The 25,261-nt window shown below is 38.3% G+C and overlaps 1 protein-coding gene and 1 pseudogene across 2 annotated transcripts; one reads left to right on the forward strand and one right to left on the reverse strand.

Moving 5' to 3' along the window:
- Positions 1-263: 263 nt before the first annotated feature.
- On the reverse strand, positions 264-18,158 carry LOC104715331 (E3 ubiquitin-protein ligase RSL1-like; annotated as a pseudogene).
- Positions 18,159-21,557: 3,399 nt separating this feature from the next.
- On the forward strand, positions 21,558-23,949 carry LOC104711102 (kihadalactone A synthase LFS). 2 transcript variants are annotated; one of them, XM_010427776.3, is made up of 11 exons: positions 21,558-21,873; positions 21,978-22,173; positions 22,261-22,359; positions 22,436-22,487; positions 22,708-22,829; positions 22,920-23,017; positions 23,098-23,156; positions 23,258-23,314; positions 23,401-23,446; positions 23,546-23,625; positions 23,717-23,949. In XM_010427776.3, exons 1-11 carry the CDS (start codon positions 21,766-21,768, stop codon positions 23,799-23,801), a joined length of 1,002 nt encoding a protein of 333 aa, XP_010426078.1. In that variant the 5' UTR covers positions 21,558-21,765; the 3' UTR covers positions 23,802-23,949. The 2 variants fall into 2 exon arrangements, with proteins under 2 accessions (XP_010426078.1, XP_087322136.1); XM_087466010.1 differs by lacking the exon at positions 23,717-23,949 and having other exon boundaries at positions 23,546-23,629.
- Positions 23,950-25,261: the final 1,312 nt, after the last annotated feature.

Here is a 25,261-nt window from a genome sequence, read left to right on the forward strand (position 1 = left end):
ACAAACTAACATAACTCTATCCAAGGTTCCATTAATACAAACACTAAAAACCAACATCACAAAACCGAGACCCTAGATCATCCTCCTCCTCATTGCCATGATTCCACGCTACACATTCATTACCTGCACCACACACAACAATTGAGATGCGTGAGTATTACCAGAAATACTCAGTGAGGCGATCCTCCCATCTACAAGCTATACACACAAGCAAATTGAGAGTACAACCACAAATAAAACATAACAACCAGTCATTGCACAAGTCACCCAATAACACATTCACCACACCTACATATCATCACACAAAACAAGTCATACAACCCAATCGCTCAGATAAGCTCATGGTCACGAACTCACCTTATCAAGCTGATTCTAACAACAAATACAACCAGGAGAAATTCTCCTTGAGTCTGAAACAGTCCAGAAACGTCCTACAACAAGTAACACAACCAAAAACAACCTTGAAGCAAACTGGACAGAAATATCATAAAATAACAATCTTAAAGACGAAACCCTAAAATAAGAACCAACCGTTAACTATCAAATCCCTCCGGTGAAAAGCTAGTCCGAGATATCGCAAAGCTTTCCACAAAATCTCGTGCCGATCAGACACTAGAAGAGACCACGATCTCAGTTACAATCCCCGATGGTCCTAATTCGCGTCTGAGAAAACGTATCTCTTGAAACTGCCAATAACTCATCGAGTTTAAATCCAAATCCACTTCTGTAAAAAGGAGAATGACGATGAAAGGCTTGAAAATAAATATACCAAATTTCGTTACCTTTGACAACTATTTGATATATCAAAACTGTATCTTCCCAAACCCTAACGATTCTGCTCCTTCTCCTTTAATCTCCTTCACACCACAACAAGCTCTCTCCTCTTTCTCTATCTCTTTCTTCCTCTCAACACAAGAATTGAATAACAGCCACGACCAAATAGAGAGAAAAGGCGTCCATATCATTATAAATACATCACTTAGGGTTTCTCAAAACTGGTTACAAACCGGATGAATTTAAACCAAACCGGGCAATTTTATGATTTCACATAAATTGATCGGTTCTTCCACTTTTCTTTGGGACACGGGCGTTACAGTCACAAAGACAAACAATCTGTCCTAAACAGGACCGTCACAAAGACCAAACAATCTGTCCTAAACAGGACCATTACAAAGACCATCTGTCCCGAAGGACCGTCACAAAGACCATCTGTCCCGAAGGATCGCCTAAACAGGCACTCTGGCTAAACAGCCTGCCACAAAGGCCACACATCTGGCTAAACAGCCCGCCACAAAGGCCACACATCTGGCTAAACAGCCCGCCACAAAGGCCACACATCTGGCTAAACAGCCCACCACAAGGGCCACACAATATCTCAAAAGACTGCCACTCATGGGCACAATGACTCAAAAGTCCGCCACTAAGGCCACACAAGCCCCTCCGCCACTAAAATAGACAAACTCTAACTCACATAAAACTTTCCATATTTAGCACTTCCACCTTTGGAAAATTTCCACTTTTGGAAACTTCTAATTCAGAAAACTTTCCTCAAAAACCTTTGTACCCCGAGTACCACCTCATCTTGTTACTGAATCGCACAACAAATCACCCCAAGCGACCAAGTAAACAAGAGAGATGGGCTGGAATACTCCATTCTCGCTCCAGCGATGGATTACAGATGGGACCAGGCTAGACAAGCTTAAGTCGCGGCTTGCTTCTCATACCACTTCTTAAACCTTGCCTTCATCCTTGCCTTAGACTCCCAAGTCTGCTCCTCAACACCATCACAGTCCCAAAGGACTCTCATCAAAGGAATTTTCTTCTTCCAAAGTTCCTTGATCCTCCTCCCGAGAACCCTCACTGGTCTCGCCTCCACAGTCATGTTAGGCTGAAGATCTTCAGGAATTTTAGCCAACAACTGATCATGCTCACGGAGACACTTCCGCAACATAGAAACATGGAAAACCTTGTGGAACGCACGCATAACCTCAGACAACTCCAACCTATATGCTACCGGTCCCACCCGCTCAATCACTCTGAACGGACCCATAAACCTCGGACTCAACTTAGTCTCTGTCAGTGACCTGTTCGGACTCCACAATAAGGCCATCTTGAGGTACACTCCGTCTCCTACCTGAAACTACAGATCTATCTTCCTCTTATCAGCATAACACCTCTGCCTGTCCTGAGCCTCCTTCATATTCAGCTTGAGAACCCGAATCTTCTCTGAGGTCTCCTGAACAAAATCTGCTCCGAGCATGCTCCTCTCCCCCACATGAGTTCAGCATAACGGTGTACGGCATGGCTCCCATACAAAGCCTCATAAGGAGCCATCTTAATACTCGCCTGATAGCTGTTGTTGTAAGCAAACTCTACCATGTTCAGGTGATTTGCCCAATGGCCACCCCAATCCAACACACACATCCTCAGAAAATCCCCCAGCGCCTGGATCGTCCTCTCTAACTGTCCATCGGTCTGGGGATGATAAGTTTTACTCATATGCACCTTTGTGCCCATCTCTGCCTGAAATGCCTTCTAGAACACTGAAGTGAACTTAGAATCCCTGTCAGACACAATGCTCGCTGGCACCCCATGCAATCTGACTATCTGCCTCACATACTGCTTAGCCAAGACCGCTGCTCCATCAGTCTTCTTAATGGCCAGAAAATGTGTTGACTTAGTCAACCGGTCCACAATGACCCATATAGCACCAAAAGTCCGAGACACTGGAAATCCTACCACAAAATCCATAGTGATCATATCCCACTTCCACTCAAGAATGGAAAGACTCTTCAGTAACCCACCAGGAACCTGATGCTCAACCTTCACTAGCTGACACACATCGCGCCTTGCGACCCAACTAGCTATATCCTTCTTCATCCCGACCTAGTGATAGTACCTCTTGAGATCCCGGTACATCTTAGTCGCTCCTGGATGAATAGAAAACCTGCTCGCATGAGCCTCTCTCAGGATCTCCTGCCTCAGCTCCTCATCCTTGGGCACACAAACCCGACCGTGCACCAAGATAGTACCATTATATGAGACCTGATACTCTGAATCAACATCCTTAGAAACATTCACCAGCCCAAATCCTTCTCCTGAGCCAACCGCACCCTACTCAGAAGATCTGCTCTATCAACTGCTTCAAAACCCAACGGTTCCTGTGAAACAACACACAACCTCAAAGCACTGATCTCTCCCACCAGAGACTCCATCTCTTGTTCCTGAGCTGAAGCTACCCTCTTCCGACTCAGAGCATCTGCAACCGTGTTAGCCTTACCATGGTGATAAGCTATCTCCAAATCATAATCTGCCACAAGCTCTATCCACCGCCTCTGTCTCAAATGCAGCTCAGGCTGAGTGAATATGTACTTCAGACTCTTTTGATCTGTAAACACTTGTACCTTTGCACCATAAAGATAAGATCTCCAAATCTTCAGGGCAAAAACTACAACAGCCATCTCTAAATCATGAGTAGGATAGTTGCCCTCATGCTTCCGCAACTGCCACGAAGCATAGGGAATCAACTTCCCATGCTGCATCAACACACACCCCAAACCAACTCTAGATGCATCTGTATAAACCACATAGGGTTCTCCCTGCTTAGACAAAGCCAACACTAGCGTAGTAGTCAACATCTCCTTAAGGCTTTCAATGCCCTCCTCACACTCCTGTGACCACACAAAAGGGACAGCCTTCCCTGTCAACTTAGTCATAGGACGTGCTCTAAATGCAAAACCCTGCACAAACCTCTTGTAGTAACCTGTCAACCCATGGAAACTCCTGATCTCTGTAGCATTCTGCGATCTAGGCCAATCCCTGATAGCTTGAATCTTCTCCGTATCTACAGAAACCCCCTCTGCAGAAACAATGTGACCTAGAAAACCCATCTCACGCTGCCAAAAACTGCACTTGCTCAACTTAGCAAACAACTTCTGCTTCCGTAGTTTCTCCAGAACTGCCCTCAAATGCACTCCATGTTCCTCAGGACTCTTAGAATATACCAGGATATCGTTGATGAAAATGATGACAGACACGTCCTGAAATTCCTGAAACACGCTGTTCATCAATCTCATAAATGCTGCTGGCGCGTTAGTCAACCCGAAAGGCATCACCACAAACTCATAATGCTCATACCTCGTCCTGAAAGCCGTCTTCCTCACATCTGCCTCATCTATCGGTATCTGATGATAACCCAACGCCAAATCTACCTTGGAGAACCAAGTAGCACCTCTCAACTGATCCAACAACTCATCGATCCTAGGAAGAGGGTACTTGTTCTTCACAGTAACCCGGTTCAAACCCCGATAATCAATACATAACCGAAAACTCCCATCCTTCTTCTTCACAAACAACACCGGCGCTCCCCACGGTGATACACTAGGACGTATGAATCCCTTACTCAACAAATCCTCTAGCTGCTTCTTCAGGTCTGCCATCTCTTCTGGAGCCATTCTGTAAGGAGCTTTGATAAAGGCGTCGTCCCTCGTTCCAGTTCAATAGTAAAAGGATCCGACCGAGATGGTGGTAATCCCTGCAATGACTGAAACACATCCTCAAACTCCTCCACTACCGGAATACCGCTAACCGTAGACTTTCCCACTGACTCTGGCATAGATATAGTAACCAGATAAGCCTCACGGCCCTTCTCGATCATCTTCCCAGCCTGAATGGCCGAGATCACGAGACTCCCTGAAGTCGATCCACATGCATCATATGCCGATGCAACCAATCCATCCCGAGAATAACATCATACAACTCTACTGGACTGATAAGCAAATCCGCTGGCCACAACTCTCCTGTGATCTGAATATCAACTCCTCTAACTTGTCCAATAACTCTCAGGAACTTGCCTCTCACAACTCTGACAACTCTTGTACGCTCCCCGGGATCCCCTCTGATTCTCGCGCTATCTGCACACTCCGGAGTAATGAAGCTATGAGAAGCTCCAGAATCAAACATAACGTGGGACTTAAACCCGCCCACCAACAAGGTCCCTACACAAACCTCATGTGTTGAGAACCTGACACTTTATCACAGGAAAACATAAAATCTGAACCTACTGAAATTCACAAAGTTTAAGTACCAGAAATTATACCTGTGATCGCCCCGGCACTGGTTCCACTAGTCTCTAAAGTCGTGTAAGGGCGTGGCACCTGCTCAATCCGTGCCACCTGCTGACCTCCAGGCTGCACCTGCTGCAACGCTGCCACTGCTGCCGGCTGCAACTTGGGACACAAGGGCCTTATGTGCCCTGCCTCCCTGCAATGATAGCATACACGAACCCCTGCCGTCAGAGCACTCCTCTTGGGACAGCTAGCAAACTTGTGCTCCTTGCTCCCACATTTGAAGTAACTCGCACCACTCGACGTCTGCGTAGTCTCCCACCTTCTCTTGGTTCTATACATAGGCTTGCCGCCCCTGCTAGAACCTCCATGATGCTGAGCCTTACTAGGCTGAGCTGCTGGGGTAACCGTCACTGACTGTGCCCGGATATCCTCCTCAATCTCTACTGCAGGCTCAACCAGCTCTGCACGCGTAACATAACTACGTCCTCTACAATGGACCCTCAAGTTATCACAAAGAGCCCTCATGAACCTCCTGATCTGGGCCTCCTCATAGCCCGACCCCCATAACACAGAAGTTGACTGAACTCCAAGTCCAGCTCCCGCACTGACCGCATCTCCTGAGACAACTGAAGGAACTGCACCTCCAACCGGTCCAATGCCTCTCTAGAAAAATACTTGCGGTTGAACTCCAAGACGAAGTCAGCCCAAGTCATCTCCCTCTGCACTCTCCTAGCAGCCATCTCCACCACACCTGAGCATCACCAACCAGATGATGAAGCCCTATGTCCACCCAAAACTCCTCAGGACATCTCAGAGTATGGAAGTTACGTTCCACACTCATCATCCACGCATCTGCAGTAGTAGGATCTGTACCACCCAAAAACCGCGCAGTCTCGATGTTCTTCATCTCCTTGAGCATGGACAAATAACGTCCATGTGCTCCTGCATCCGCAGCCACTGGCTGCCGCTCCTCCGCCACCACTTGTGGCACTACCTGAGCCTGAGCCGGTACCACTGCGGGCAACCGCTCCAACAACTGTGCTAGCATAGCTGAAAATTCAACACCAGGGACTCCGCCCGCTGGGACTCCTACACCCGGGACCCTATCATCACCGGCCACTGGAGCATCAACACCGCCCCCTCCGGCCACACTCATGGAATCCTCCTGGACACCCTGCGACTCGCCAACACCCTCAGCTGTCACACTCTGGTCCGCAGTCTCACTCACTGCTGGGCTTTTGCCCCTACCACGACCATGTCCGCGTCCACAACCACGTCCGTGTCCATGACCACGACCATCATCAGCACCATCTCTAGCCATCTGCACTACCATGAACAGAAGACTAAGCAAACAATTTCTATTATAACACAGAAACATAAACTCACCGTGGAATCACAAAGTAGGCTCGAAGAGGATGTTCTAGGACTCCATGCCACACACAATTGACTAACTCACATAATCAATCAACGCATGCAAATCCCAAACATCTACAGCACAAAGCCTAGTGAACCCAAACCTAGAACCGTAAGGGCTCTGATACCAAACTGAAAGGACCCAACTTTTTAAAAAAAAATTAATAAATAATAAATATAATATAATTAATAAACTACAACTAGTGGTCCCATACCCACTAAACTCCTAACCACAATCACATTCAACAGCAGAAATAACCAATACCAATATCAATAAATAACCAATATTATAACATAATCAATATCCAAATACCAAACAGCAAGAATCATAGAACCAACAACCTAACAATGTTTCAAATGACTCAAATCTAGCAACTTAGCAATGCCAGACAACATCCAAGCGAGTCCCTAGAACATCCTCCTCTTCATTGCCTTGATTCCACGATCACACTTTGCCTTTACCTGCACCACAAACACAAATTGCAATGCATGAGTATTTTATAAACACTTAGTAAGGCAATCCTCCCATCTACTGGGCTATACACACAAGCAATAGAGACATCTCTAACCGTCAAACAACAATCAACAATCAACAATAACAAATTAGGACTCTGCATCGACCAACACCAACATGCATCGACCGACACCGGATGGGGATGCATCGACCGACACAAGGTTGCATCGACCGAACACTTGCATCGATCGACACTCGCACTGCACCGACCGATGCATTCTCGACATAATACGAAAACCCTAGGTTTTACGCGCCGTCCTCGCACTTGCATCGACCGACACACAAAGTGCATCGACCGATGCAATGCCGAGCATCGTGCTTTCCCCAAAGCTTTTCGCCGGATCTTCGTTCCTACATCCACAAAACTCGATCCCAAGCCACAAGAAAGCTTCCTAACATCCCAAGTAACAATCTAACAAGCCTAACAACAGATAACAAGCAAATCAGAGAGATCTCTAGCTTAGATAAGCCATGGTCATGCACCTACCTTTGCCAAGAAGATTCTTAACCTTAAACAAGCAAAAAAACGTTCCTAGGAAGCTCCTACAACGATCCCAGCTACAGATCTCTACAGGAACAGCCTCAAATCTCCAGAAATCACCAAGAACACTCAAGAACACTTAGGGAACTTTTCTCTCTTTTGTTTCCTCTCAAAAACGGCCAAATCCGTCGAATGAGACAAAAACACGACTTAAAGGTTTCCTAACCCAAAACGTAGCGTTACTTAAGTCAAAAAGCAGAAAACTGAACCTGCATCGACCGATGCACCATATGCATCGACCAATGTAATCCTCTAAACCGGGATTTCGGTTCGCGGATGTTACAATTGTGTTAAGGGTAAATTTCATAAAATAACAACTGTTCATGTTTTTTATTCATCTTTGGTCAAAGTCAAACACAACTTCCATAAAATAGTCACAAGGTAATTTTAGACCAAAATATCCATGTAACTAAACTAGATTATACAATAATTACTAGATTTTAACCCACGGTACACCGCGTGAATATAATTTTTGTTATTATATATATTTTATGTTGTATTTTATTTGTTAATATTGGATGTTTTGTAAATAGAAAAATAACTAAATTTTCCGGCAGTTTGTACGGCTAAATGTTTATATTAATTTTTTAACTCGTAATATATTTCATGACCAATTGTTTGGTATATTTAGTTTGTATTGTTTAGTGTTTAAGATTCTATTTTGATTTTTAATTACTATAACAAAAAAATAAAAGATCTAAATACATAATAAGTCATTTATACACTATAATTAAGTCACATTGTTCCTAATGATTTAATTATTTTACCCAATCTTAGTTAAATTAACTTAATTTTATATATTCTAATATTAATAGTGTTAAAAATTAATAAAATGAGGATTTAATCCGTGTTAGCACAAATTTAATGATATTTTATTAATTTCAATTTCTCCTCTTTATAACTCATCTACTATATAACCATATTATATAGTATTTTAAACTTTTTAATTTTACATATTTTACATATTTTAAAATTTTATTAAGTTTATATATATTAGTTATAATATTTAAATAAATGTGAATCGAAGTTCTTCTTATGTTAAGAATCAAAGCTCACAGGTGTTAGAAAACTAAATGGGAATCAAATTGTTGCTTTGTTTGTTTGCAAATGAGTCAGAGATAGAATATCTTCAAAATTCAATAGAAGGTGTGGTTAAATATATCACAGTTTCTGTTTCAATATTGATTTTGCTGTAATATTTTTTAGTTGGAATGGAATGTAAAATGTTTAGGAAACAAAATCTGAAGTAATGCTATTTTTGGAAATTTTTTAGGGATTAACTTTGTAAATAAGTTTTTAAATAAGTACAAATAAAAGGGTAGAAACCAAAATGTACTTCAAAAAAATATATATATATCTATATATATATATATATATATATATATGGGTAGTTGGTTATTTAGTCAGCTACAAAAAAATATAAATAAAAAATATGACATATTAGATACTATAAATTTATTATTATTTCTTCATCCTCTTTTATTTTCACATTTTTTTTCTTTCTAGTGTTATAGCTATTTTTTATTTTTATACTTTTAATTACAATTCATTTTTCTCTATCTTTTAAGACCCATTTTCTTAACTGTTTTTTTTTAATTTAAATCGTACCGTTAAAAACGATTCGAGATTAACATTAACATGTGCATATGTGTTATGTGTACGTACATGGTAATAAATTATATGTGATATGTGTACGTACATGGTAATAAATTATATACTTTTATGTACGTAAATATTAAAATAATTTATATATTTATGTGTACGTACATGGAAATAATTTTTACGTACATGGTAATAATTTGTGTACAAGATTATATATATATATATATATATATATATATGAAAATACAAGGATGGAGTGTTTCTACCAAAAAAGAAAAACATATATAAGGAGGAAGTGTATATAATAGTACACAAGGTTGTACATGTACCCTACATCACTATACTAAATACATGTATACGATATACTCCACATTTTACACTAAACATATACCACTAAGCAGAGCCGGCCAGGACTACAAGCAGGGCAAGCTGGTGCTTGCGGCCGTCAGATAATATGTACTTATTAATCGGCCTCTTTTACAGAGAAGTTCTCTTGGTCTGTTGGTAAAAGTGGTTGGTTATTAATGTCTTGGACCAGGGTTTGAACCCCATCACCTCCATTTTTTTTAAATTCAAAAATTCGATTTTAAAAAAGTTTTTATAAAATTTAGGTCTACTTGGGCTTGCGGCCAATAAATGTCCATCGCCGGCTCTGCCACTAAGTGCAATTTTACATTCTAAATTCAGATTTTATGTCAAACTTTTCTATCTTACATACATTTTTTCTCTTTCATTCTTACACTTACGATTACAAATTACAATTACATTTTCACATAGATTTCAACACTTAGGATCAGTTCCTTCTTTGGCTGACATCTCCTTCTAATGAACCAAAAATAACCCCCTTGAAGCTTATTGCGGCTCAAACAACGGTTTATACAATTTGGCATGAGAGAAATGCTTGCATTTTCACCGACAATCATACCCCAGTTGTAGGTTTGTTTCAATATCGTGATAGGAGTATTCGTAATACTTGCCTAGGTAGAAATCATATTCTGACGCTTCATGACTTTCTATTGCTATGGTTATGATCTTCTTCTGCATAATCATACTTTTTGTATATGATGGTTCTTTTACCGGGTTTGTTCATCTTGGAGTTTGTTATCGTTCTGGCACCTTATTTATAATCTACGTAACTGGAAACAATGCCATATAATACCATAAATTACGTACATACATACACGAGTTCAATGTACATTGAGATCGTGTGCGTACACGAGTTCAATATACATTGAGATCATGTGCGTACACGAGTTCAATATACATTCAAATCGTGTGCGTGCACGAGTGATTATGTACGTGAGAGATGCACCATCACATCCTCTTTCATTTTCAAAATTAAAAATAGTAGATATTTAAAATCGTAGATATTTTGCTTTAATAATTTATGTTTAAACAAACTAGAAATGTTATAAAGGTTATCCAATATTTAATACTTTATGTACGTTATTCTCGTGTTATCATATACAACTCTTGTAAAACTAAAATATATGTAATGTGTATATAATTACTAAAATATAAGTTTTATGTTGGTTGTGAACATGTAAATACTACAAGGACCTGTAAACATACATTTATAAATTATACAAATATCAACATATATTCAAGACAAGAAGAATGTTTTCTTCTTGTAGAAGATAATGGTCTAAAGAAGAATCCAACCGACAACCTTTAGATTGTACAACAACATTATCCTCTGATATCAGGTTTATATTTATAAATTTTGTAAGGTATATCTTTGAAATTTTAGTCAAATCAACCAAATGTTTCTAATGTACAACTATATATTGTGTACACCACTTCTACAATAGTACATAATCTAATAGACGTACATATCATCAATATTACGTACACCATAAATTGCATACACATACATAGAAGAAATTTAATGAAGAACTTTTTGTAATTTTGCAATCATTTTCGACCTGAATCTTCTCTTCTGCAACCTTAAAATTTTGCAGCCACCATTCACAGTTTTCTTATAATCTTTTGTGTTTGTACATTATAATATTTTTTACACATAAATTTTGTAAATCTAACATATATAAATATATTTTAAATTCAAAAAATTTAAAATCATAAGTTTTTTTTTTAAAGATTGATTTGAGTTCTTCAAGATCTTTACTTTCAAAAATTTCCTTTGTAAACTCTTTCCTTTCGGTTTGGGCAACCAATCTTGGAGTTTTATTTGAATTTAATTTATGTTTGGTTGAAAAAAAAAAGATTGATTTAAGTTGATTACATTGAAAATTTCTAAACATGAATGAATTATAATCTTTTGATCATAACCTTACTCGTCATAAATAAGATGTAGTTATTTTTTCCCATAAAAAAGAAGAACAATAGTTTTCTCACCACAAATCATCTCTACTTCTTCTTCGTTTCTTCTCTTTTCAATTTTTTTTTATTTTTATTTATTTCTATATTAGTAAAATTAATTAGTTTAAGTAAAAATCTGTTACATTTGGTGGAAGAGAAACCAAACTAAAATAGTTTGGTTACAGGGCATTATTGTCTAAAAAATACTATTTGGCTATTCTGTGAAAAGTGAAAATAACTTTGTCAAACCATGAAAGAAAAAACAAAAATTGGTGTGGTTTGTGAAATTTTCTTTTGTGTTAATCCGCTAACTTTTAGTAATTAAAATATCAATATATCATACATAAAACTAATAATCCAAATCAACATGGAGAAGATGAGCCACGAAACGTAAAATTGACAAACCCTCCACATAAAATAAAAAACGACTGTTGTAGCCACATCAAAGAATTAGTAATGTTTTATCTCTTGTATACTTGGGTATAAAAATAAAAGGAAACAAAAACAATTGCACCTAGGTAAACGCCCAAAAATATACGATCAGACTCCGCAACAATCCTTTCTCGATGGGGGCATCCTCCTTTCTTCCATTGTGCTCCACATATGTAGCAAAATTTGTAGCCACATCTATGTATCCATCAACCATAAACAGTACAATAATGATATAATTAGGTGAAAACATAAACAGATTCTAAAATGAATAATAATAGCTAGAGAATATGTGATCATCATGATGATACCTGCAGGTTATTCTGATGCATGTTGAGATAAGCTTGAAGCACAAGCAAGTCTAAAGAGATTTGGAAATAAGAGTTTAGGAAGTTATGAGAAATAAGGAAACTATATTCTTAGAGATATTAGGAAAATTGTGTTGAGAGTTCCTTATAAATAGAGTTGTCAAGGTGTGACTTCCTATTGTGATGAATTGAGAGATTGTGAGAACTTTAGGTTTTTGAGATATTTTTCCTAAAGAAATAAAGGTGATTTGTTTGAGATTGTGTTTAGCTTTGTTCTTGATTTCTAGATTTGGTATCAGAGCGTTACGACATCCTTGGGAGTGATGTCCGAAGGTGCTATCATTGCTTCTAAGCCAAAGGAAGGAACCGGTTCTACGTCCATTCAATGTCCTATGCTCAATTCAGCAAACTACACGGTATGGGCGTTAAAGATGAAGATTGCACTAAAGGTTCATAAGGTTTGGAAAGCTATCGAACCTGGAACAGAAGCAGCAGACAAAGACAAGAATAATATGGCCATGGCTCTTTTGTTCAAGTCCATCCCTGAGTGTCTTGTTCTGCAGATCGGTGATTTAGACACAGCGAAAAAGATTTGGGATGCCATCAAATCAAGACATGTGGGAGCTGAACGTGTGAAGGAAGCACGTCTTCAGACACTTATGGCCGAGTTCGAACGACTTCAGATGAAAGATTCAGAGAGAATCGATTAGCTTGCAGGCAAGTTGTCGGAGATTGCTTCTAAATCCGCCTCTCTTGGAGTATCTATTGAGGAAACCAAGTTGGTTAAGAAGTTTCTTAATTGTCTTCCTCATAAGAAGTTCATCCATATAGTGGCTTCCTTAGAACAGGTGTTAGACCTAAACACCACCTATTTTGAAGACATTATAGGGCGACTCAAAACATATGAGGAGAGAATTTCTGTTGGTACAGTCGAAGCACAAGAAGATCAATCTAAATTGATGTATGCGAACATGGAAACACCAAAGTATACTAATACAGAGACACAGAACAGCCGAGAGTTTACAAACGATTATCGAGGAAGAGGACGCGGAGGTCGATTCCCTAGAGGCCGAGGAAGAGGACGTGGTTATGGACAAAGAGATGCTTCTCACATCACTTGTTTCAGATGCGACAAACAAGGACACTTTGCCTTTGATTTTCCTGACCGCTTACTAAAACTCCAAGAAGCTCAAGTCCTAGATACTACTAATACGCAGGAGGCTGATGAACTTATGATGCATGAGGTTGTATTCCTTAATGAAAAACGGTGCATTCCAAGTAAGTTTGAAACCAACACAAGAGAGGATAATATATGGTATCTTGACAATGGTGCCAGTAACCACATGACTGGTGATAAAAGATACTTCGAGAAGATGGATGAGTCTGTTACCGGGAAGGTAAGGTTTGGAGATGATTCAAGGGTTGATATAAAGGGAAAAGGTTCAATCTCACTTGTTGATATGAATGGAGAGCTACGAGTCATGACAGATGTTTATTACATACCAGACTTAAAGAGTAACATTATTAGTTTGGGACAAGCGACATAAGCAGGTTGTGACATAAGGTTAAGAGGAGGATTTTTAACAATGAGATATGCTCAAGGAAAACTACTCGCTAAAGCTCCAAGATCGAAGAACAGACTTTACAAGATTTGTATAGATTTTCACGACAATGCTTATTTGAACTTGTCTTTCATAAGTGAATCTAGTCGCTGGCACGCTCGTTTTGGTCATATAAATGTCGAAACCATCAAGTCTATGAAGCAGAGAGAACTTGTTCAAGGTCTTCCCCACGTAGTGTTCGAAAAAGAAATCTGCAGGTCCTGTCTACTTGGAAAACAGACAAGACAGATATTCCCACAAGCCACCACATATAGAGCATCTTCACCTCTAGAACTGATCTACGGAGATCTGTGTGGACCTATAACGCCAAGTACAGCTGCGGGAAATAGATTCATTTTCGTTCTCATTGATGATCATTCGCGTTATATGTGGACTACATTGTTGAAAGAAAAGAGTTATGCATTGGAGAAGTTTAAAACCTTTAAACTTCGTGTTGAGAAAGTATCAGGAGCTCGGATCAAGACTTTTAGGACAGACAGAGGAGGTGAGTTTGTTTCACAAGAATTTAATGAGTACTATGAAAGCTATGGGATTCAGAGACATCTTACTGCCCCATATACACCACAACAGAATGGTGTTGTTGAAAGAAGGAACAGAACAATGATGGAGATGACAAGAAGTATTCTTAAACATATGAAGGTTCCAAATTATATGTGGGGAGAAGCCGTGAGACACACCACATATCTTCTTAATAGAATAACTACAAGGGCATTGACAGATAAAACACCATACGAAGTCTACAAGAAGCAGAAACCCTGTATCGATCATCTACGAATATTTGGGTGTATAGGTTATGCAAAAGTTGATCAACATTTGCTAAAGAAGCTAGACGATCGATCTCGGTTGTTAGTTCACTTGGGGATAGAACTAGGTTCTAAGGCATATAGACTATATGATCCACAAAATAGAAGAGTTGTGGTAAGCCGTGATGTGATTTTTGATGAGAGTAAAGGCTGGAATTGGAGGCAAAATGACACAACGAGAGACGGTGATGGAAGCTTTAATATTACTCTTGGTGAGTTTGGGAATCATGGCTTAACGTTTCAGCAAGAAAGTGTGAGTAATGAACCAGAATTGAACAACAACACTGACGGTGGAGAAAGAGAAGAAACAGAGAGTAATGGACACACACCTGAAATCATTGAGCACGAGATTGCAGAAAACAGTGAGAGTGCAAAAAACAGAGAGACTGCAGAAAACAGAGTAGAAGTTCGTAGAAGTCAAAGACAGAGTAATACGCCTAAATACCTCATGGACTATGTTCTACTCGCTGAAGAAGAAGGAGAACGCTTCTGTTGTGTCTTAATAATGAGCCAAGAAGTTTTATGGAAGCAAGAAGATCGGATAAGTGGATTAGTGCTTGCACTGAAGAAATTAGTTCAATCGAAAGGCTAAATACTTGGGATCTAGTTGACCTACCTCTTGGTGTGAAGCCAATTGGACTTAAATGGGTTTTTAAACTGAAAAGAAACTCCGATGGCAGCATTAACAAGTACAAAGCCCGACTTGTTGCTAAGGGATACGTGCAACAATACGGAATTTATTTCGAAGAAGTCTTTGCTCCTGTTGCACGCATTGAAACCATAAGGCTTCTCATTAACATCGCAGCATCAAACGGGTGGGAGATTCATCATTTAGATGTTAAGACAGCGTTTCTACACGGAGAACTAAATGAGATAGTTTTTGTCACATAACCAGAGGGCTTCGAGAAGAAAGGGTGTGAGGACAAGGTTTATAGGTTGAATAAAGCATTGTACGGTCTGCGACAAGCTCCAAGGGCATGGAACAACAAATTGAATCGGATTCTTGAGGAGCTGCAGTTTAAAAAGTGCTCCAAGGAACCAACTGTCTATCGCAAAACAGAGAGAGGACCAGTCTTGGTTATTGCTGTTTATGTAGATGACTTATTTGTCACAGGGACAGATAAGCAAATCATTTACAAATTTAAGGAGGAGATGGCTGAAAAATTTGAAATGAGTGACCTAGGCTTGTTGACTTACTATCTTGGAATAGAGGTTATTCAACATGAGTCTGGAATTGTTCTAAGCCAACGGAGATATGCTCAAAAAATATTAGAAGAACAAGAATGGTGGACTGCAATCTTGAGTATATACCTATGGAGTTTGGACTCACGTTGTCAAAGGCAGAGGATGAAAAGGAGATTAACACCACTGATTTTCGGAAAAAAATTGGTTGTCTTCGGTATTTAACTCACACAAGACCAGATTTATCTTACTGTGTGGGTGTCTTGAGCAGGTATATACACAGTCCCAGGGTCTCACATGGTGCGGCAATAAGACAGTGTTTAAGGTATCTTAAAGGAACAACAAACCTTGGCTTAGTGTTTAGAAGAAGCTCGAGAATACCAAGGCTTATTGGATATAGTGATAGTAGCCTTAGCATTGATCCAGATGATGGGAGAAGTACAATAGGTCACATTTTCTACCTAGGAGAAGGTCCTATTTCATGGTGCTCACAAAAGCAAGATGTTGTGGCTATGTCATCGTGTGAAGCTGAAATTATGGCCGGAACTGAGGCGACCAAAAAAGCAATTTGGTTGCAAGATTTACTTAGTGAGATTACAGGAGTCGAAGCTGAGAGAGCCATTATTCGTATTGATAACAAGTCTGCAATAGCTCTCACAAAAAATCCTGTCTTCCATGGGAGAAGCAACCACATTCAAAGGCGGTTCCATTTCATTAGAGAGTGTGTGGAGACTGAACTAGTTGAAGTTGAGCATGTACCGGGGATAGAACAAAAGGCGGATATTCTCACTAAGGCGTTGGGAAAAATGAAGTTCAAAGAGATGAGAGAGTTCATTGGAGTTAAAGACTTAGAGAAGTGTTTCAAGCTTAAGGAGGAGAATGTTGAGATAAGCTTGAAGCACAAGCAAGTCTAAAGAGATTTGGAAATAAGAGTTTAGGAAGTTATGAGAAATAAAGAAACTATATTCCTAGAGAGATTAGGAAAATTGTATTGAGAGTTCCTTATAAATAGAGTTGTCAAGGTGTGACTTCCTATTGTGATGAATTGAGAGATTGTGAGAACTTTAGGTTTTTGAGATATTTTTCCTAAATAAATAAAGGTGATTTGTTTGAGATTGTGTTTAGCTTTGTTCTTGATTTCTAGAATGCAACCATGAGAAAATTCAATCATGTGGTTGCAATTTCCACATTGACGCCACATATTCTGATTTGCTAGAGCTTTGAGCTTTATATCATCTTCTGTAGGATTTGGACCCAATCTCTTGTAATCGTCGCACGACAAGTTACTATGCCACGCGACTTTGCAGTTGACGCAAAAGGGTTCACCGCATTCAAAACAGCATCTTATAGTTTCATCTCCCGTTTTCGACATTAAAGTTTGGTCAATAAACTCTGTCTGCCACAGGAACCTGTTCCTCTTTGTTCATTCGTTCCCACATCTCTCTTAGTTTAGGCATCAAAAGATTTGCACAGCTTGTAAGAGTTAGATTAGACTTGCATTGATAATTTGGACACCTTGGTACACTTCCCTCGAGTAGCCTCACTTCTATATGTCGTTTCATGCATTCCACACAGAATTCATCATGACCGCATAAAGCAACAGAAAACATATGCTCAGCTTCAAAATCATTGTAACAGATACAACAAGTCTTCTTCTGAAGAGGAGGCATATTACGTATGCTGATTTCAGAAACTACTGTTTCCATTGTAAGCTTATAAGCAAACTTAGCTTGATTTCTAGTCATTAGAACAGGGATGCTAGACGTCATTTGTTGTCTGATACATTTCACATCATCCAAAAGAATGGCAATGTTATCTTGCTCAGGCTTCGATATCCCCAAGACCTACATACATTCAAGGAACGATATACATGTAATGAAACAATAACACGTTGTGTTATTGAAATTAATATATAGTATGACAAAAAAAATATAAGTCACAGTCTATTGTCTCTTTAAAATATATAATCGAATCTTAAGAATAAAGAACTTTGATCAAAGATCTGTACACGTTAGCTTCCAAGACAAGTAAAGTAAAGATCACCTATTTCATTAAGCATCTGAACCTTATTAGTCAAAGGAAAACTTACCAATTCGAAAATATGATCATGATCACAGTAGAATGATATATGATTGATCCCCAAACCCAAAGCTTCGGTTAGCCCTCGCTTCAACGCAGTAAGCTCAGCCTCCAAAACTGTTACGGCGGAGTCATGATGACGTGAACCCTTGTTATGAAACAAGAGATTATCTTCTTGGCCGCAAATTGCAACTCCGAATCTTGTCGTTTCCTCGCTCACCAAACCCTTGAAGTAAAGCCTGTGCATGTGGAACTGTGAGGGTTTTAGGTCATCCATAGATACAGTATGTTGCAAAATGTCTATGAAGATTCTTCCCATATATATAGAGGCCAATATTTTAGGGTTGTAGGGGTTTAAGCCCCTCATGAGTTTTCTATTAATTAGGATTATATATATTCTTTTGTACAGTATATATTTTTTTAAATATCCCCAAAATTTTGGGGACGCATCTTTATCAACCAGTTAGAAATTCCTTTTGAATCTAGTGAATTATTTTTTTGGATTTTCAACTCACAGTTTTAGTTTCTTGTTCAGAAATTAACGATCTTTTTTTTGCCAAGAAGTTACAATCTGTTTCAAGAAGCTTTTCTACTTCAACTTTTACAGCCAAGGATCGTGTTTGAATAAATCTATCCGAGAAATACTGATTTCGAATGTTGTTGCAAATGAGATTCAGTAACATTTTAATTACATCAATTAAAAATTTGGAGTTTCAATCATATTCGAAGATTTACTAAATGCGTACATATTCTACTTAAAATTTGGAGTGCAAATGAGATATTTTCAGTCAATGTTATATGTGAGTATGTGACTGTACTATGATCATGATTCATGACCAAAACAATTGAACTGTTTTAATCAATCACTAGACAATAACCCGCGTTGGTAGCACGGAGAATTTTTATTTTATTTTGTTATTTGTTAATATTATGTTTATGTTGTATCATTTATTTACATGTTATATAATATAGTATTATATTGTGAATTTTGATTCATATTAAACTACTAATAGGTAGGCATGGAAACTACTACCGATACCCGTATTGGACCCGTTTTTCGGTTTGTATCCGTCCCGAAAAAAGGTATCCGCAGGTTTAGGGTCGAGTGAAGGGTATAATAATTATATTATCCATAAATAATGATCGAGTATTGGATATTAATTTAATTTTTGACCGTCTCGTTACCCGTCTCATTACCCGACTCATAAATACACGTTAATATTTTGTAGAATAATGTTACCAGCGTGAGGAAATATTTATGTAAATTTGGATTTGTTTGTTACAAAATAATAGTAGAAAATTTATTAATTCTATACATTTTATAAAATCATATATTTAATTTACTTAAGGTCATACTCTGATTTCGACCCGTAGTTGGTACTACTATTTTGATTTGGTGCAATATCAAATTCGTTAATTATACATTCGGTAAAGCCAAAAAAAATCCAACAAAACATGTATTGACCCGTGATTTGGTATTACAAATTGATGTGATCGTTTTTAGAGATTTTAATATACCAAATTTACAAATTGAAGTTATTGGTATAATATGTTGTATATTAATTTTATAGGTGAAAATTACAATTAATTTATGTATATTATCAATATTATACACTTAGTATTGTTTATATAGTGAATATTGTGTATAAACAATTAAGTTTTAGCCAATTAAATAGTTTGTTATTATTTCCTAAGATTTATGAAACAATAAATAGAAATTTATTATTTTGTAAACAAATCTAAACTTTTCTTTTGTTAGTTATTAGAATAATTAAAATATAATAGCATTTTCGTAATATGTCACATCAGAACTGGTTAAATTTTTAACAACATAACTTAAATAAGTATATAGATATATTTTAAAAATATAAACAATGTTGTATCCTAACTTTAATATATATTTGTTATTATTAAATGATTTAGATATGTAAATATTTAATCTTAGTTTTATAAATAAATTTAAGTTTTATAATTTTCTAAATAGTTTGTTATTGTTTTGTAAGATTTCTGAAACAATAAATAGAATCTGTTCAATTATTTTATTACATAATTTCGAAATAATTTTATTATTATTTTATTTAATAATTTTTGAAATTATTTTATTAATGGTTTTTTGTAATCTAATAAATTAATAATTACTATTTTTTGGATAATCATTTTCAGGTTACAACAAATTAATATTAATATTAAGATTCTGTTATTATATTTTGTATAAAAATACAGTGGCATTTTGTGTAATATTTACTTGGAGTAAGGTTATTTGTTTAAAGGGTTGCTTAGATAAGTATATAGATGTATTCAAGTATTATTTCTCTTTTTTTTTTTTTTTTTTTGGAAAAACTTTTCTATTAATATTAGTAATGATAATGGGCCTACCACTAATGGGCTCGGCCTTGGAACTAATTACAAAGGTCCAGCAGTTACAAAAAGGAGAAAACGGCGGTCGATGCCTTCGCCGGAAAAACGATCGGATCCTGCTGAATGACCTGAAACAGAAGCTTGAACAGGAACGCCGGTGGTTGCAGGATCCACGGCTTTGCGGCGGATACACCAAATCGAAACCCTTGACATCCGCAACCAAACTCTGTCTCAGGTTCTTCTCCGGTGTACTGCTTGACCCGCTACAGATCCTCCAACAAGTTCAAACCACCAATGACAGGCTCCGCGAAGACAGGTCCCGTGCCTAGCAACCCGCTCACTCAGATCTAACACGCCTCTTCCAGCTCCGGCAACCACCGCAACCTCCAGGTAGGTTTGCTTCAATCCGGTCTGGTGGACACAAAGTCATGGCGATTTATAGAGGATGATGGCTCAATCCATCTTCCATAAACCGGATCCCATGATAGCCCCTAAGGATGTCAAACATCTAGGTTAACCACCGCAACAATGCAACAATACCCTCCTGCCCTCCTCCGACTTCCGCCGCAACCGCAGCTTCTGGCGGATGGGTGAACCAAGGGAAAAGCTCCACCGCGACCAAACGCGGCTTGATCTAGAAGCTTCCCGACCATCCAAACCCAGTTGCATCAGAGGAAGACAAACCACGCCTCTGTTGCCGGAGATGCAAACCACCCACCACTGCCTTCCCCTTGTAGATCCAAGACCCACAATGAAGAACCGCCCAAACTTACCTGTCAAAGAAGCCAACCCCAACTGAGAAGTAACGCCTCGACTGGACGGAGAGAAGTCAAGATCCAGTGAGAGAAACACCAGATCTGACCACCGGAGTTCACCGAAGAGAAGCCGCGGCTCTCACTTCTCACCAAAGCCAACAAACCCTTCGGCGAGTCCCAACACACAAAGTCTTCCACCCAGATCTGCCAAATCCAGCCACGAACAAACGCTGCCGTCCTCAAGCAAGTCCGTCGAGGCTTCACTAGCAGACACCTCCCAAAGAAGACTCCGCTTCACGCGCCTAGACATCGCCGGAAACCACCAACAAGAGAACCAAATCAGAGACGAAGGACCACCTCACAGAGGGTGACGATGACAGTAGAAGCAGCTAAGAAAAGAGGGGAACAAAAGCCCTCTCCGGTGCCGGGAGGGCAACCGGAGAAGTGACGGCTCAAAACTAGGTTTAAGTTTTTAGAGAGAAGGTGGAGATAAAAAAGGAGTCCTCTCTATTATTTCTCTTTAGTTCTTGAGTAATAATAGATAACCTTAAAAAAAACAAACTATAACTATTATTTTCAAAAGATGTGGTTGGTGTGGCGATTATCCCAAGATTTTATATATTGTCAAGTTGAAATTTTAAATGTGGAGGTGACAAGCGTTTTTGGCTCTTTGCGTAATATTTGGCCACATTTCTCAGTACATGGAAGTGGATCTTGAAAAAGGCCATTCTTCTTCTTATCCTCAAAGAATTAACATAGAGAGTGAGAGAGATGGAGAATAAAACTCAGGAGGAAGCTTCGACCATCAAAGTTTCATCCCTTACTTGCATAGATCTCGCCAACACTAATCTTCATCAATCAGCGGCTTCGCTTAAACAGGTCTGTCTAGATTTTTTTTTTTTTTTTAGGCTCAAAGTTAAAGATGATTACAATGACCCTTACATATGTCAAAAACTTTGACCCGTGGGTTATACTTATTGAAGGCATGTCTAGACTGTGGATTTTTCTATGTCACAAATCATGGTATAAGTGAGGAGTTAAGGGACGAGGCTTTCGAGCAGAGCAAGAAGTTCTTTGCTCTTCCTTTGGAGGAGAAGATGAAAGTCTTGAGGAACGAAAAACATCGAGGCTATTCACCTGTCCTTGATCAAATCTTAGATCCTGAGAATCAAGTCGATGGTTTGTATGGCCATCTTTTACTTGCTTGATCAAAAATTTGTTGTTGATGGTTATCTCAATCTTGACGTACCTAATGATGGTATTCAGGGGATTACAAAGAAAGTTTTTTCATTGGAATCGAGGATTTCAAAGATGATCCACATGGGGATACACCATTCTATAGCCCCAACCTATGGCCTGACTCTGGTTAGTTATTTTTTTCTCCATATATTCTAGTTAGCTTTTTTTAATTTTTTTTAATACACTTTTATTTTTTTGGCAGATGTTTTGCCAGGATGGCGATCGACCATGGAAAAATATCATCAAGAAGCATTGTAAGTCTGAAGTCTCATGTTTCATTTCTTAAAATAATTAGTGAAAATATTCCAGTTTGACACAAAATAACTTTTTAGGCAAGATTAAATTCTTGACTCTACTAGACAACATTAGTGAGTATGTTTTTTACTATATAAGACCGTACATTTTTTTTCTGTGAAAAGATTCAGAGAAAAATTTCCAAATTGTATACTTATGATGAGCCTTCCACATGGTCAGGAGGGTATGTAAGACTATTGCTAAATTATTGGCATTGGCGCTAGACTTGGAAGCGGATTATTTTGATAAACCGGAAATACTGGGAAATCCCATCGCAGTTATGCGATTAGTGCACTACGAAGGTGATGTATTTTCTTGATTATGCTTTGCATGTCCATGATCTGCTGATCCCAAGTAGTATAATTGTATTCCTTCTTTCTGCTATCTTTTAGGGGTGTCGGATCCCTCCAAAGGAATATTTGGATGCGGGGCACATTCTGATTTCGGAATGATGACTCTCTTAGGAACTGATAGTGTCATGGGGCTCCAGGTATTACACAATTTCGCTAGTCCTATAACTTAAGATGTGACCAGGTTTGGTAATGAGAAATTACTAATGTATGACCGCAGATATGCAAGGATAAGGAAGCGAAGCCTAGGAAGTGGGAATATGTACCATCTATTAAAGGGTATAGTGAGAATATAATTTAACGTTTTTGGATCCATGAAAAAATATTAAACATCAACTCTTATGATAAAATTCTGTTTTTATATATGTTTACCTCTTCAGAGCATATATTGTGAATCTTGGTGACTTGCTTGAGCGTTGGAGCAACGGCATTTTTAAGTAATATCGATTTGTTTAACCCTCTGCGTTGTGATTTTGGCAAGTTTTCTATATAGCTGACATTTTTCTCACATACATATATACAGATCAACATTGCATCGGGTACTTGGGAATGGTCAGGAAAGATATTCCGTAAGTCTCTTACTAATACCCATATTGTTGAACATGTTCACAAATGAGTTCGAGATACTATATAACACTGGACATCTTTTCAATGTGATCTTGTTATAGATTCCATTCTTTGTAGAACCGAGTCACGACTGTCTAGTAGAGTGCCTTCCTACCTGCCAATCCGAAAACAAGCCTCCTAAGTAAGGCTTTATATCTTTATTTTGTTACATTGGGACCTTGGACATGTATCAATGTCTCTTAAAGACGTTAACGATTGTGTTTAATGAACAGATATCCAGCTATCACATGTAAAGCATACCTCACCCAACGTTACCAGCAATCACATGTGGATTTGAGCATCTACAAACAGATTTAAGTGAAAGTCTTTGGGTTTCTTCTATTTTGGTTTAACGCCCCTCCCATTATAAACGCTTTGCTTCTCTTTTTTTTGTTAAAATTTTAATTAAAGGCTTGTTCACCTAGGTTTATACCCTTTTTATAAATGGGACCTATTTGATTTACAATTTTTTCTTTTCATTACAATTACAACCCTCATTAGAAAAACAACGTCTTTGTTGACAAAAAAAAACGTCTTTTAATTGAGAACACAACTGGTTCAATTCATGATTTGAGATATACCATCTAAAGTATAATGAAACCAAACACGTATGCTAAGAGAATTAATAAAACTAGTGTCTTCAGTACATAACCACAAAACAATATGTAATGACCTGATAGAAAAGTCCTAGTTGCACCCACTTCCTATATCATTAAGGTTTGGTGTAGTTATGTTTACGTTTGTACGTACGTGCAAATTGCATATATGTAGTACCAGAGAAATACAGCTATGGATAATTAAGTCAACGAGATATACACACGCATGTTGCAAAAACTAATTAAACTATATGTCAGTACGTACTGATAAATAAAAAATGTTAAACATCAATCATAGTATTAAAAAATAGCTCCATATGAGTCAGGAATCAAGATTTATAACCAAACTAGATGAGTATATCCACCATGTGTGGTGTCTATGTTCTTGCAAATATATACAGCAGGTCTTTAGGCAATCGATTGCTGCTCGGTATTGGGGATTTACATTTGGACCAAGTTGGTGTTGTGGGCTTTGGGCTTTTTTCCACCCATCGGTTTCTATTGGTTACTCTCGGTTTTGTTCTGAGTCCTTTACTCTGATTACTCGTCCGTGGTTTGGGCGGGTAGCCTTATGTGTCTTAACCACACAATTTTGATTTTTAATTAATGAATATTATTAGTTGGACATGTCAAGACCTAGGTAATAAGGCAACCATTGGTAATCTGTGGGATTTATGGCATAAACATTGACCTGATTTTTTTATTTTTGATGGAAACAAAATAACCTCGTATTGTTTTGGAAAAATATGTAGGGCATTTTGGCTACAAAAATTTAACTACAGTTGACCCTATTGGTTCTAGTGGAAGTTTGGCACTTTTTAACAATCAAGAGGATTTTAATATCTCTATTTTATTTGAGTCTAATCGGTTAATTGATATTGAAGCGGTTTATAAAGGACGGGTCATCTATTTAACGTTCGTTTATGGTGACCCAGTACCCAAGAACCGTGACATGGTATGGGAGCGGTTATTGCGTATTGGTGTGTCTCGGTCATCACCATGGTTTGCTGTAGGTGATTTCAATGAGCTAACGGGTAATCATGAGAAAAGAGGAGGCAAGCTTCGTCATGCCTATTCGTTCTTCCTTTTAATGGGATGATTCAAGATTGTGGTTTTTTGGAATTTTCCTATCTAGGAGATTGTTTATCTTGGCGAGATTGGCGGGACAAAAAACCTATTCAG

This window comes from Camelina sativa, chromosome 9, assembly GCF_030686135.1.
Source record: "Camelina sativa cultivar CO46 ecotype springtype chromosome 9, ASM3068613v1".
NCBI lineage: Eukaryota > Viridiplantae > Streptophyta > Magnoliopsida > Brassicales > Brassicaceae > Camelina > Camelina sativa.